General features: G+C 40.1%; 1 protein-coding gene across 2 annotated transcripts in view; it reads left to right on the top strand.

The window, feature by feature from the left end:
• Nucleotides 1–16214, top strand: part of ANKRD44 (ankyrin repeat domain 44) — a 321168-nt gene that overhangs the window by 291541 nt on the left and 13413 nt on the right. For both annotated transcript variants that reach the window (XM_082841652.1, XM_082841651.1), the window contains exons 18-22: nucleotides 1417–1618; nucleotides 5527–5614; nucleotides 6880–6997; nucleotides 8272–8488; nucleotides 12207–12294. In XM_082841652.1, the coding sequence (XP_082697778.1) occupies nucleotides 1417–1618; nucleotides 5527–5614; nucleotides 6880–6997; nucleotides 8272–8488; nucleotides 12207–12294 (713 nt within the window). The remainder of the gene's footprint in view (nucleotides 1–1416; nucleotides 1619–5526; nucleotides 5615–6879; nucleotides 6998–8271; nucleotides 8489–12206; nucleotides 12295–16214) is intronic.

The raw sequence follows: 16214 nt of genomic DNA, 5'->3' as shown, positions 1-16214 counted from the left end.
TTTTATAAAATTGTTATATGTACTATTTGCAACTTTTTTACAATTTTTGATAGATTTTTGTCAAATCACCCTCCACAAATGTCACACCAGTGTATACTCCCACCACCAGAGCATAGATTGCTTTTCTTCACCATGTCTTATCTAATACTGGACATGCCCAAACTTAATAATTGCCATTTGGTAGTTGAAAAATAGTACCCTCAAAATTTACATGGTTTTTTTTTGTACGTGTATTGACCTTTTATATTTCTTTTTCTGTGAGCTGCCTTTTCAATGTCCTTTACACATTTTCCTAGTTTTTAAAATGGTTTGTATAAGTTCTTTGTGTATTAAGGAAATTAGTCTTTTGTCTGTGCTAAGCCGTTTTTCAAATAAATCGTGCCTTGAATAATTGCTGCAGTAGAAGAACAGAAAGTGCGGGGGACATAAGAGGAAACTTTGGCTGCTGACGACACTGGGGACAGGCTTTTCCTCTGTCTCCTTCTTTACTTCCCTCCACCAAATCCCCACCCCCACCATATCCTTATCTGTTTTCTTTCTTTTATTTCAATGTCCTTAGCCTTATATGTGTATTTACATTTTTTTTAACCTTATAGACTTAGTAAAAATTACCTTTCGGACTTTTAGTTTTGTGTTTTAGTATGAAGCCTCCTAACTTTAATGCAGCATAAGACTTCACAATAGGTCTGAACTTGGCACTGATGTATGGAATATACCTCCATAATTGGTTTTATGTTTTCGTTATAATCAATGGAGGAAACAAAGGAGAGAAGAGGAAGCATCAACTATGTAAAGACACTGTGCAAATCCGGTGCAATGTTATCTCTTCTCGTCTTCTCTGGAAGGCAGCTTTTATTGATCTCACTTATAGATGAGGAAACAAAGTCTAAGTGAAATTAAGAAACTCACCTAGGATCACGAGGTTGAGATTTAAAATGTTGGACTGTGGCAGAAGGTCACTATGCCTCTGTTGAATTACAAAGTCCACAGTGTTTTTAGTGGTTTTTTCCCCTCGAGGTTTAACAGAAAAGCCTCCTGAAAAAATATTCTGATTGTGTTAATAGGTTTAGGACTGAACTAGCAGATGAAAAAATATATTAATTCATTCAGCTATTAGTCTGCATTAGATTATTAGATCAATAGATATAAGAATACATTGATACATTTAGTACCTTGGGAATAAATTATTTGACAAAAGAGGAAGAACATGAAGAAATGCGTATGTAACTGTGAGGTCTGTGCGTTATTTCCACCTAACTCTGGTTTTGCCTGTGTTTCCGTAATTACTCCAAGCATCTTTCCGATGTGCTCTCTGGAGTGGTCTCCATGTGTGATCTGAGAGCCTCAGCCCCTCCCGTGGATTGTTGTGGGACTTAAGGTGAGCAAGCATTTGAGCAGTTGGTTTCTCCCTTGCAGGCCTACAATGGGCACCACCAGGCCTTGGAAGTCCTCCTGCAGTCGCTGGTGGACCTGGACATCAGGGATGAGAAAGGCCGCACTGCTCTGGATCTGGCTGCCTTTAAGGGACACACAGAATGTGTGGAAGCGCTTATCAATCAGGGTGCATCCATCTTTGTGAAAGACAATGTAACCAAAAGAACCCCACTTCATGCCTCAGGTAGGTCTTGTCAAGAGTCTGGTTACGCTAGTTCTGTGGCCCACTTATAAGTTCAAGTAAAAGGGTGGCAGCGTTTTCTTTCATCCCAGTTCTTAAAATACCTATTTTCTTTCTACCTCAGACATGCCTACACTCTTCCAAAATGCTTTTGGCTTACTATCCACTTGGTGATAACTGGTATTCTATGGCCAGAGAGGCTCTGGCCTTCTTCTTTAAAGACAGTTTTTCTTTAGAGCAGTTTTAGGTTCACAGGAAAATTGAAAAGAAGGTACAGAGATTTTCCACATACCCCCTGTCTCCCACATGTGCATAGCCTCCCCCATTATCCACATCCCTCACCAGAGTGGAACATTTATGACAATGGATGAACCTACATTGACACCATAATCATCCAAAGTCCATAGTTTACATTAGGGTCCATTCTCGGTGTTGTACATTCTATGAATTTGGACAAATGTATGATGGCGTGTATCCATCATTCTGCCCTAAACATGCTCTGTGCTGCATCTGGCCTTCCCCTTAACTCCAAAGAGAGTTCCGAACCTTTGGCCAATGGCAGTCACAAAACTTTCTGAAAAAAGGGCAAGATGTATTATGATCTTCAGACAAATTACATAGAGTAAAATCACACGGCATTTCGAAGCACAAAATTAATGATATTTCACAGCTACTTCATAAAAGGAGTTGTCAGACAGCAATCTACTCAGTACCTTATTGTGCAGCCTAAACGGTACTTCTCCACTTTTGCTCTGATTCTTGATGCATCGGGTGTAAAAATCGGGACTGTTAAAAAGTGCATGTATTTTTCAAGAAGTAAGTAATTTGCCTTTTCTGCGACTTTTCTTCAATATACATAAAAAAAAAAAAACTGTGTCCGTACACTTCTAGACATATACACAGATGTAAAGATAATGTGGAAGAGTTTCTAGCTCAGCTAAGGCATAATTTCCTTCGGACTCAGGAATTCAATAATGGCCTTTGATCAGGAAAGCAGATAGCATCTTATAAAGGGAAATAACCATGAAATAATGGATGTATTGAGGAAGAAAAGGAGTGAAAGCAGTTTTCGAAAGACTTTATGATTCTTGTACTTGGGAAAATGTCCTTGGAATGTTAGATTTTGTGGAAGTATTGCCATCCACATCCCTGAGTTTCCAAACCACTGAAGAAAAACAATATGGAGATTGAAAAACACGGTGTTGCCTAATTATCTGGAAATGATTGTTCCTGGAAAAAACTTCAGCAATGTTTGATATGGTTAAGTTATAAATTCTTATTTCCCATCATCACATTTAGTCTTTTTGGTATTTTTGGTATTTATAAGTATTATTATAAAGTTTGGTATTCTAGGCTTTCTTGGTATTAAAGTTTACATTTAGTTCTCCTTTTTAAAGAGTAGTTGCCTATTATTAAGGAAAGCATTGTGCTTTAGTTACCATGTACTTCCTGACAATTACAAAGGGCCTGTTTTGATTGTGGAAAATCACCCTTGTGGACAGGTAAACAATGAAGAATAATCACTGTCACTCATTTGCCACTGTGATATTGGTTGCGGTCCAATGGAGCCCCCTAGTGGTCAAGAGGACTCACTCCTTTTGGGTTTCCCTCGTGTCATTCATTAAAAAGATGCAGGCTGTCGTTTGACTCTGTTCTCCACAAAATGTCTGCTGTGCAGAAGCTTTAGCCTGTGCTTTGAGAATCTGCTTTTCCAGAATCTTTTCCAGCTCATTTGAGATGCCAATATTTTTGTTTGTTTCATATCCTGGGAGTACTGTGAGGAAGAGGAACCAGGATGGATTTTAGAGGGTTTGGCACAGATAGTTGTAATGACAGTTGTGGTCTTTGAGCAGCATGAGAAATGGCTGTCACTCATAGTCAGGGAGAGGCTGAGCTAGTCTGAAACAAAGCTGGACTTGGCAGTGCACAGCTAAAGGAGATGGTAGCATCTTTTTGTTGGAAGGCAATTGCGGAAAAACATAGTTTGTGGGAAGCCAATGAGAATCCTAGGGTAGCTACGCTTTCACGATAAGGGGGAATTATATTTACTGAGGGCTATTAGCTAAGTTCAAAAAGCTACTGTACACGGCCTCACCTCCCACCCCCTCACTGCCCCCCCCCAAAAAAAAGACACACTACTGAAGAAATTGGTTTGCTCTCCAGCATCCTGGATGAGTGATATGAACTTAGATGACATTTCCTCCCTTTTTCTGTTTAGGCAGAAATCAAAATCCTTGGACCCATTATGATTATGAGTATTTAAAGAATATCAAATTGCTCTAGAAAGAGGAATCAATCAAAATATGCTGTACCTCCATTTCACGAGCATTATAAAATGCCACCACCTGTAGTATTTAGCTATCAGTCCTCTGCTAATTATTTACTTTTGAGCATACATTAAACCCCTTGCATATTTCACCATTGGTAACAGATTTAATGTAATTTTTAAAACAAAAAGCAACACAGCAGCAACAACAATATTTCCACAAAATTTCCTCCTGAGGTACATAAATGGGATGTTGCTGAGCGTTCGCTGAATGAAATGTCTACAAAATGCGGGTATTATTCCTGTAGTTAATTTGAGTGGTGTCGAGGAATGTGAGCTAATCCTAATACGTATTGTCCCTGAAAAATGTGTCCTTGTTAAATTAGCCTTCTCTCGTAACTGGCATGCAATAAAAAGGGCTGTAAAACGCAGCTCTTAGAAGAGCCTCTATCAACCTAACATAGCTGCATCTATTCCCTTCTCTCTCCACATCCATAACGAGGTTAATGCAATGTATTTTATGGTGTTCTCATTGTTCAGAGAGGAGAGAAGGTCACGTTTGGAATTTTAAACACATTTGTTCCTATCCTACTCCCTGAATGGAAAGCCATGCCTTTTGTAAGGCTGTGGGTTCCATTTAGCGAGCTGGAGGAAAGTACCTCACCTCAAGGATTGTCGTCCCGGAGGGAGGTTTGCTTCCGGGCCCTGGGGCACTGCAGCTCCTAAAAGAAGCATCTTGCCTTGTGCTCGCCCTGCCCTGTGTGGGTTCTGCCCGGGCCGGTCAAGGCCAACCCAAGGTTGGGGCCACACTTCCTGCCCCTTGCCAGTCTCTACCTGGGCAGCTGGGTGATGGAGGGGCAGGGTGAGGGCCTGCCACACCCCAGTCAGAGCTTGGCAGGGAAGGAAGCGGGGGACAGAGGCGATGGGGGGTGGGGTGGGGTGGGAGGCCGCCGGGAGAAGGCAGAGAAATGAAGGCTTTGATTTGAGGAACTCACATGGAGGAGTCCTCCAGCTACTGGGGGTCCATCTGTGAGTCTCCTGGGGGTGCCAATCAATGAGCAGTGAGCCAATGGCTCGTGTACACCTTGCTGGCTTGACGTTTTGCTTTAAGTCACCACTAATCAGTTGGGGCAGAATAACTGCTTCAACGTCTACCTCAGAATGTAAAATGGTGGGGAAAAGAAGTGAGATCTGTTCCCGTCTCCCTTCTTTCCCTCCTCTGCTCCCCTCCCCATTCCTCTTCCCTTCTGCCTTCTTTTTACAAAGGGCTGGAGGCAGGCTAGACACAGGATGATTATACAGAATTGAGAGGCTCTCTTAGAGGAACAGAAAGGATAACTGGAAAGTGGAGAGAGATGATCAGTCCCATAGGAGGAGATAAGAATGTCCTGTTTAGGGAAAAAAGCCTGTATACAGCAACCAGGGAAAAAAGTTAGTTGAGGACCAAAGTGCCCTATAGGAAGAAAGGGGAAGATGGGTTGGTAACATACACATTGTGTGCTTTGCCCAGCAGCTGGCACGACCTGGAAACCTGGAGATGTCTGTTAGCAACAATTGAAAACCACCCATTTGAAGTCCCAGTAAAGTTCACTTTGGAGGGATATGTGTGGTCTGTTAAAAGAATGTCCATTATTTTCTTTTTCAGTAATTAATGGTCACACACTGTGTTTGCGGCTATTACTAGAAATTGCAGACAACCCAGAAGTGGTTGACGTGAAAGATGCCAAAGGACAGTAAGTGTTCATATGCTTGGGGTTGACATTTCAAATCACTGCAGGTGACTGGTTAATTTATTAAATAGCTAGGAGGGCTGACTGCTGAATTCTAGGTTGGGGGTATATATTGGGGTGAAATTCATGGATGAGGGTCCTAGAATAATGCAGTGGCTTTGCACTGGAGTGTATATCCAAGAAAAATGTGTGTGTGTGTATATCTCGATGAAAAACAGCCAACTTTTTATGTCTGTAGCCATGTGCTCTGGCCTTTTTAAAATATTCCCTCCTTTGTTCTTTTCTATCCATTTTTACCCTCTTCTGAAGCAGCTACAGTCTCTTTTTTTTTTTTTTTTTTTGCGATACGCGGGCCTCTCACTGTTGTGGCCTCTCCCGTTGCGGAGCACAGGCTCCGGACGCGCAGGCTCAGCGGCCATGGCTCACGGGCCCAGTCGCTCCACTGCATGTGGGATCTTCCCGGACCGGGGCACGAACCCGTGTCCCCTGCATTGGCAGGCGGACTCTCAACCACTGCGCCACCAGGGGAGCCCTACAGTCTCATTTTTTAAATTAATAATGTAATAGGACAGACCTCAAGAAGTTATCTCCACTGTAAAAATCCTTCATATTTTTATCCTTCCTGAGTTTGTTTTTCCCAAGTATTTTCCATCTGTTAGCCCGTTCTCCCACCCAGTCTTCTCTTACAAGTAGGAAACACAGAGCAATAAAGCACTAGTGACTCACCCCAGATATATGAGTTCATGTTGAAAGCCAAAGCTGGAACCTCACCTTCTGGATCCCAGCACTTGGATCTTTCGTCTCTGGGCTTGTCTGACTTTTCTTTAAGGCAATGAAGCTTTGTTCAAATAAAATCTTGAGCCAAAGTCCGACGTAGAAAACCATGAAAGTAGAGCTGCCCTGATAGAAGCAAGAGCATCTCTTACATATACACACTCCTTACTCAATTGATATTTGGTCAGTGCTACATAGTTCTGAAAATGATGGAATTCAAATGAACATTTTGAGGTGGAATCTTCCTGTGCCCCACCCGTATTGATCAGTCCACTGCCACCATTCCATGTGGCCATTAGAGACCAGAGGCAGATAGCTTGTTCCAAGTGACAGATAGCAAGTTGGGGACCCTCAGAAAATATCAAGCAATTGTCAAGAGGGGAGAGAGACTGAGAAAGAGAGAGACAGAGAGATGGAGAGAGGGAGATCCTCCCACTGGAAGTGGTGAGTATTTTTCTAATCTTTTTAAAAGCCTAATTTCCCTCTTTTCCTAGAACCCCACTGATGCTTGCAGTAGCATATGGACACATTGATGCTGTTTCGTTGTTACTTGAAAAGGAAGCAAATGTGGATGCTGTTGACATCATGGGCTGCACAGCTTTACACAGAGGGGTATGTGTATTTTCCTCAGCTTCAGTCAAGCAATTTCATAGTGAGCTTGTTTCTTCTCCCCCTGCCCATATGAATTTTTAGTAAGAAAATTGTTTCCTGAGATAACCAATTAACCTGAGTCAGCCAAAAAGAAATTACAAGATCTTTTGCAAAGGTAAAATAATGGCAGGTACTCTTGGGTCCTGCTCTTGAGTTGTCGAATTTGATTGTGATAATAGATACATGAACACCTACTGTTGGTAGAATTGGTTCTTTCTGATTGCATGCACATCATAGGAGATTTGCAAAAATTTTTTTAAAGCACAAATAAGAAAATCATAATCTCTAGTAATCCCACCTCCTAGAGATAACCACTTTTTGGTGTATATATCACCAATCTTTTTTTCTAAATATAGATTTGTTTTAAATTTTAAAAAGAGAGAATACTGAAGATGCTATTTGGAACCTGCTTTTTCTTCTCTTAGTATATCAAGTACCTTTTTCCATATCACTAAATGTTTTCCTGCCCTATCATTTTTCATCCTCCACTGTGTACAGGTGTCATCATTTATTCCAGCGGTTACCTAGTTTTGAGTAGCCATGCTGTTTTTAATTGTTCTTTATACAGCGCAGGCCCATTCCCCACCTGAAATGTGTATCCTGCTGAAATATGTATCCTGTGGGTAATTCTTCATACACACCTGCTGAACGGTTTTTTAAAGCATGTCAAATAATCCAAATGAAACAAAAGTAGAAATCAGAAAATTGCTATTTGAAGCTGGTGCTGACCACCATGATCAATGAAAAGAAGAGGAACTATGAGTGGTTAACGCCGTAATCATGGATCTTATTTCTTGGGTACTTCCTGCGGGCCGCACAGCAGGCTGAGAGCCTTTACATATCTCATGAGTCCTCAAAACAGGCTGTGAGGTCCTTATTACTCTCCCCATTTACAGGTGGGTAAAGTGAGGCATAGAGAGACAAATTGACTTGTCCAAGTTCTATAAGAGGGAGCCAGAATTTAACTGACATCTTCCTGATTTTAAAGCTGATGCTTTCCACTCTATCACGATTCCCTTTCGTGGTTATGTTTGGAGAGTCAAGAGACGTTTCTAAAATGCTGGTGTTCACACAGACCTTTCTGTTATGAATCCTGCTAGGAAGTAGGATAGCGTCTGTTTCCCTTAAGACCCCGGCGTATGTCCACTCACTCTGAGCCCAGCCTCCCTTAGCCAACTGCTTCGCTTCCTGAGTCTTCTCTGATTTGTGTTGTGTTTTTCATTGCGATGCATCAGATTATGACAGGACATGAGGAATGTGTGCAAATGCTGCTGGAACAAGAAGTGTCGATTCTGTGTAAAGACTCCAGAGGGAGGACACCCTTGCACTATGCGGCTGCTCGTGGCCACGCCACGTGGCTGAGTGAGCTGCTGCAGATAGCACTTTCCGAGGAGGACTGTTCTTTCAAAGATAACCAGGGCTACACGCCGCTGCACTGGGCTTGTTACAATGGTGAGTTAACTGTCATTGGGCTGAATTCCATCCGACTTCCTGCCCCAACACCACTGTGATCTCAGAGGAGGTGGGAACAAGCGTCAAGCTGTAAACCAGGGTTTCCAATCTTTCTGCATTCAGATACCTCAAAAAAGATACCTTTGGGCTTCCCTGGTGGCGTAGTGGTTGGGAGTCTGCCTCCCGATGCAGGGGACGTGGGTTCATGCCCCGGTCCGGGAGGATCCCACGTGCCGCGGAGCGGCTGGCCCCGTGGGCCGTGGCCGCTGAGCCTGCGCATTCGGAGCCTGTGCTCCGCGTACCGCAAAAAAAAAAAAAAAAAAAAAAAAAAGATACCTTTTTATTTTTTTGATATTTTTCCCTCCGTGGCTACCATGATGCCATAATGGAGTGAAAATTCACTTTACTCTTTTTGTTGATCAGTAACCTGTAACTCCTAATCAGAACTTCTGATGAAATGAAGTAACCAGTTTTAATCAGGGTTTCTTCTCTATATGAGACAACCAGGGATCCTACAAGGAATTAAAATAATACAGCTAAAAACAACCAAAACAATATGATGTAATAATCTGTCACAATTGACAGCTGGTAGATGCATGATTTATCTTTCAGTATTTCCTTTTTATGTCTCACAGTCCCCATTTATTTAGTTACACTTGCTACTTAGGAGATTTAAAAATTTGTGTTTCGCTTATTTGAGTGGAAGAGTAAATGCATGCTAATTGTTACATTTCAAAAATACTGAGGCATCTAAGGTAAAATTGTCTCCATTCCCAAACTTACCTTCTGATGTAATTTGGTGTTTATCTTTCATAATTTTCCCTTGAGGATGTAAATAAATACAGATGTATGTGCATCTATTTTTTTAAAACTAGAATCCTGTAACAAATATCATTCTGTAACTTTTCTTGTTGTTGTGTACTTAACATTCTGTTGCAGATATCCTTACAAGTCAATGTGTATCAGTATACATTGATCTTTTTAATAGTTGTGTATTTTGTATCAGATGGATAAATAGGTATAGACATGCACGAGTCTGAGTGTGTAAACCAGAATTTAATGTTTATTCAGCCGGATCCCTGCTGATGAAACTCAAATTGTTTTCAGGTTTTATTCCTATTACAAACAGTGCTGCAGTGTGTGTGTTCATATTATGGACCTTATATTCTGTCAGATAAGTTTCCAGAAGTAAAATTATTGATGAGGGCTTGTATATTTTTTAATTTTAATTATACCATATTACTTGGGTATATCATAATTTTTTACTCCACCAAACATGAACATAAAACTACTTTCCCAAACTTCTGTCAGCCCAAAGCGATACCATCTTTTTAATTTTTGTCAATTTGAAGGGCAGATAAAAGGTGTCTCATTTTAATTTGTGTCTCCTTGTCTATAGGGCATTGATTTATGTGTTTTCATCTCCTCTTCTGGAAATTACTTTTTCCTTCTGTTGCTCACCTTTTTCCCTATCGAGTTGTTTATCTTTTCTCACACATTTGTAGGAGCACCTTGTCTTAGGATAGGAATCCTCTGCGTGTTCTGTGTGTGGCAAACGTTTTCTGTCAATCTGCCGTTTGTCTTTGCTCCTTGTTGATGATGTCTTTTTCCATACAGAGATTTTTGAACTTTTATGTAGTTGAATCTGTCAGATTTTTCCTTTATGGTACCTGGGTTTACAGGCTTGCTTAAGAAGGTCTCCTACCCCTAAGCGAACATGAATATTTTCCCATATATTACTTATTCTGCTTTTGTTGTTTTATTTTTCCATTTTCAATTCTTCTATTAAAATTTGCACTCAGAAACTATGATTATTGGGTCCACAAGGGTTTTATGGTGCCTTAACTGTATCAGTTTAATACCTTTCATTATGTTTTTATTACAGTCCTCCTTTCTTCATTGGTTCTGACCTCAATAAGAGTCAGATCCTCTACTTGTTCAACTTTGTTTTGCTCCCTCACTACCATTGGAGGATTGTGATTTTTTTTTTTTTTTTGCGGTACGTGGGCCTCTCCCGTGGCGGAGCACAGGCTCCAGACGCTCAGGCTCAGCGGCCCAGCCGCTCCGCGGGATGTGGGATCTTCCCAGACCGGGGCACGAACCCGTGTCCCCTGCATCGGCAGGCGGACTCTCAACCACTGCGCCACCAGGGAAGCCCGTGATTTCTTTTTTAATTTACCTGCTCATGGGCGAGGTCTCCCTAACCCCCATAGGAGTTAAGCTGTGAGAGCTATCTGGCACTGGAGAACCTACAGAAAGGGGAAGACGCAGTGAGAGTGTTGATTATAATGGCAGGTGGAAAACCTGCCACAAACCACATTTTCTCTCCTGGAGTTGGGTGGGGTAGGTATGGCAGGTCTCTCTGTTCTTAGGCCTCTCAAGGTACAAGCAGGGGAGAGGGAACAGTCCTCTCCTAAACAATTCACCTTTCCAGTGCAGTCTTCCAGGTCTGAGGTTTAAGCTCCCCTCTCCCCAGAATCTCCTTCTCTGAGCACTTTGAGATACTGAAAGTCGTTCAAGGATCCCCAGTCCTACCTACATAGACCTTTAGATTGAGATTCATATAGTCTCTAAGAAATGGTTTGGGTATGTGCTGCCCTAAGCTAGGCACTTTGGGGGAATTCATACTAATAAAGGGGTTGAAGTGTCTGGGACTGTTTGAGTGAGGGTTGGGTATAGTTGGAAAGCTAAACAGTATAACTTACATAAAGTTAGGGGATTTTTATATTCATTACTTCATATGCTTCTCTCTAAAAGCAGTTTCACCTTTTTTTCTTTATAGGTACAAGAAAGGTTTGATTTTATTTTAATACTTAAAATTGTCCAATCTATATCCTTTTGGGGCAGATGGGAAGAGAACTCTAATTTAGCACTGAACTCAGGCAAGAAGAAGTTCCAGGGCAACAACCTATATTCCAAAGCCAACTAGCGTTACCTTCTTGCCTTAACCATTTAACATTGCTTCACAAACCTCATTTAGGTCCTTCATCAAGTAAAGCTCCCGTCATCCTGTGACATCAATAGGGCATGTATTCCTACTTTAAGTTTTTCTATGTAGGAAACTGAGGCTCACAGATCACATAACAACTACGCTGATAGAGCTGGGGCCTAACTTAAATTCAGTTGACTTGAAAACTGTCATTTTGTTGAAAATAATTATTCACATTCACTCATCTACTTATTAAAAAATACTTATTGGGTACATACTATTTGCCAGGATCTATTCTTGATGCCATTTGAAATACTCTAGTGTTTTACAGTCAAAGCCCTTTCACTGGCATTATCTTAAATACTATTTTCTATCACTCACATCTTCCCTTCCCTAGGGTACATAATTATAAGTGAACCTAATCATATGGGTGAAAGGGAAACTTTCTATTGTAAATATGGGCAAACTGAGGCCTACCTATGTTAGGCATCTATCTATTAAGAGCTGAGAGTAACATAGAATTATTCTGCTTGTAAATGAGGTCTCTTCTCTTTCTCTCCACCAGACCATATGGCCTTCACTGTTTTATTTATTCATTATGTCTCAGAACACCTGTGAGCATAGTTAATAACATTTTGACATTTGGTGAATTTTATTCCATGGAGAATGAATGTTCAGCTAATTCAGGAAAATTCATAGGCCAGAATTCAACACTTAATGATAAAAATAGATTGAATTAAACAAAGTTTCTTTCTTGGAAGCTCCCTAAATTCTTTTGATTCCTTGCAGGTAATGAAAACTGCATAGAGGTACTTTTGGAGCAAAAATGTTTTCGGAAATTTACTGGTAATCCCTTCACTCCGCTGCACTGTGCAATGTAAGTAGAAATGCTGGAAGTTAATGGTGTTGCTTGAATTCTTTAAACTACATGTAGAGAAATTGCCTTTCAGGGAAGGAGAAAGGTTTTAGATTATAGATAAGACCAATATATTCCATTTCACTGCTAAAGGCAAATAGGTCTGATAGCAAAGTGCAGTCCATAACGTTAATGATTTTCTAGGAAATTTTTGTGGAGTGCCATGGTTCCAAGGTGGCTCACAGACCATCTAGGGAAACTGCAGGAAGGGGTGGACTGAGGAACACAGTACACACCTCCTGAAGAGTTCTTCAGATGTACCTCACATCTGTCTGCCAAATTCTAAAAATAAGTTGGGGTTAACAACATATGCCTGTGGATGATTAGAAAGATATTCTGTACCAGTAAGACTTTTCATATATGGTAATTCTTCATAATGTTGAAATTCTTTTTTGATAAATGTAATTTTTGCTCCAGTCTCATAGTGTGAACCATTATTTAGAGAATACAGTGACTTTGAGACAGACTTCCATGGTAAGCTTGGGGGGAACATGGTCACCTGGGCCTGTGTTCATCTGGGGGTCCATGTTCACCTGGGCAGTGATGGACAGCCTGGGGGCCCAAGACTTGGGAGTGCTTTGTCTTTGCCTCATCTCTGTGCTTCACATGAAGCTGGGTCATTTGATTGGAAAGACATTAGAGGTATAAAGTGGATCAAAAAAGAAGAGATAAGAGATTATGAGTAGGAGTGATTTTAAATCTGAAGAAACATGTGTTCTTCACTTTGGTGTATCTCCAAAACACCTAACATGATGCCTTGTGTAAGTGGCGTGCAGTAAACTCCTTCCTGGAAGTAGGGGGTTCTGAAGAAATGCTAGCGGTTACAGAGTGTGTGCCTTTAGAAATGTTAAAATGACTAAAGAAGACTATTGAAGCAAACTTGATTTTATAGTTCATGAAGCAGGCAGTCTCCACTCTCAAGAGTTCAGAGAGCTGCAGAGTGGGGCAGGAGACAGGAAGCTTGTACAGGATGAAAAATAGGGAACAAGGAAGAGCAGGAATAAAACTAGCTGATTGGCTGGGGTTACGTATCTGGCTTTATTTGAGGTATCATAGGAATAGGGCAATCACCCATATAACTTGGCGCTCATGGACTGGCTACCTAGATGGTCTGACCTCTAGGCAGATGGAACATTTACAAGAACATGAAAACTAAAGGTTAAGTTTCCTTTTGCGGACGTGGTTTCTCAGGATCAGCAGCACCTGGCCTACTGAGGAAAGGTTAATGCAAGATCATTTTGACAATTCCCCCTTTTGATCAGCCTCTGGCCAAGCAAGAGGTTTGAGCAAAGACGGTGTTGTAAGTTAGTCTCAGTTACCATTGCCTCTTTGCACTTCGGTATATATTTCACAGGAAATGATATCAGATTCATCATTCCAGTTGGAGAAAGACCATTTGTTGACTGATTGATGGCTGCGTACACTCACCTAAAACCTTGAGAGAACACAACAGACCAGAGAGATAATTATTATTAATAATAGTAAAAGTATTCCTAAGGTTTGCAGGGCAATCTTAAGCCAGGGTCCCCATGAACCAAACCAGCTAGAATCAAATACGTCAAGAAATGATCCCAAAGAGGGACCTACTTCTTTAAGCCAGTTGGTCTATTTTTATATTCCTTGCGACTCTGTCTCCATTTCCACAGAATTGTTTATTCAGTGAGTTCGTTCCAGAGAAACTGAGGCATTAACAATCAGAGGGAAGTTTCTGTAGGCAAAACCACAAGATCACCAGCATTGTAGCAAATCCAACAGGTTGGAGGTTAGATTACCCCCCTTTGCAATGGCCTGACATATGTGAACAATGATATATCTTTCCAGGCAAGGGCAAGGGAAAGGTGGATAAAAAAATTGTAAAGACCTCCATGGTGTAAGAATAAGGAAAAGGATGGCCAGAGAGGGGAAGAGGAATGGAAAGAAACATTCTTGATCCAGCATCTTGGGAGGAAGCAGTTTACTTCGGTGTTAGCTCCTTCTGGTCAATTTGATTTTGAGGTCTCTGGCATTTGCCGAGGACTAGGTGTCAGGTGGAGCCTTCTTCAGTTTTGAAATATGCACTCAAAGTTCAACACTTTGTAATTTGGCAGCAGCGTCAGGGGTCAGGAGTACTTGGTAGGGTCTTTTCCATGAATCTCTTTTTGCAAAAGCATCAGAGTAAAACAATTAACTGTCTACAAATGACAAAAGACTTAAAAATGCCTGTGGTTAAAGATCTGATGAGAGTTCATTATAATGGAATTAACAAGAAAATTTGGTTATTTCTGTGACACACAACATTTAACTGGAATAACTGGATAACTGGAATTATGACTGATAACATTATACCAGGACATACCAGATTTTTAGGAATTTTATACAATTTCTGGAACACATATAGATAACATAGACCCCTACAAATATAACCTAAGAAGGTTAAACATCACTTCTTATTTGACAATGCCGCCTATGTAATTTAACATGTCAACTAAGCATAATTAGTTTAACATTTCTCTTTTGATAAAGAAAGAGAACAAATCTTTTGAGATATTCTAGGGGCCCTGTGGAAAAATCCCAAAGTTAGTTTAAGATTTTATTTAGAATTTGATTTTAGGAAGTTTATCAGAATATCAAAAGCTTTTAAAATGTTTGATCAAATAGGATCATAGGTCACTGTGAAACAATACTTAATTATCCATTTAACCAAAGTGACAGTTAAAGACTTCAAAGGCAAATATAGAACATTACATAGCAGTTAAAAACAAAAACAAACACAAACCTTAGTTCTGTTAATATTGAGAAGACTGGTTTTTCTTAAGTAAGACCGGGTAAAGTCAGTGTGAAGCACAGTAAATTATTTTGGTGAAACACAAAATCTTTGCTTTTCAGGCAGATTATTGAAAAGGTAAAGAAAAACCTTTGTTTATAATTTCTTATTAAGAGCACACCAATAATCTTTAAAAAAAAACAACTTTGTCTTTTTAACAGAGAGAAAACCAAATTCTAATTTTGCTTTACTGTACTTTTGATATTAAAACTCATTTTTTATGGTAGTGTACATATGGACATATGTACACTACCAAATGTAAAATAGCTAGCTAGTGGGTAGCAACCGCATAGCACAGGGAGATCAGCTCGCTGCTTTGTGAACACCTGGAGGGGTGGGATAGGGAGGGTGGGAGGGAGGGAGACGCAAGAGGGAAGAGATACGGGGACATATGTATGCGTATAACTGATTCACTTCGTTATAAAGCAGAAACTAAAACACCATTGTAAAGCAATTATACTCCAATAAAAAAGATTTTTAAAAAAAGAGGATCATAAAGATTAAAAAAAACAAAACAAAAAGGCCTCATTTTTAAAAACTTAAGTCTATTCCAATCTTAGCCAACTCAACCACATGTAAATTTTCTTTTCCAAGATTCCTTTCCACAAATCTTCTACAACTTTCTTACATCCAGTCAGATTTTGTCCTATTTTTCAATTCTGGAATAACCAGCCATTTTTCTTTAAGACAAAGTTACTTTCTCTTTTCCCTTACCAAAACAAAATAAAATGAACAAACGATAACAAAAATGTCCTTCATACATTTTCTTATCCAAAAAATATATTCTGCTTTCCTACCTACTTTTCATATACAGTTGTTTTCTTTCACCCTTATTTCTAATTAGTTTTAATTGACTAAAATTATTAACCCTTAGAATCCTTAATTTTAAATCTTAAAACTAAGAAATAAGCAATTGTGGTCTGTGTTACACTAGTACTCTGTGGATTGGCAAATTTATGAATACACTTCATAATTTTTAAAGTATATTCTTCCTTATAGTAAATTTTTCATCATGGCATAAAACATGTTTACTAATAGAACCAAATATCTTAGGTCCTCTGTAAAAGGAAGCCAAAAG

This window comes from Leucopleurus acutus (genome assembly GCF_964270905.1).
Source record: "Leucopleurus acutus genome assembly, chromosome: 6".
NCBI lineage: Eukaryota > Metazoa > Chordata > Mammalia > Artiodactyla > Delphinidae > Leucopleurus > Leucopleurus acutus.
Note: the sequence above shows the minus strand (reverse complement) of the source record. Positions and strands in the feature narration are given on the sequence as shown.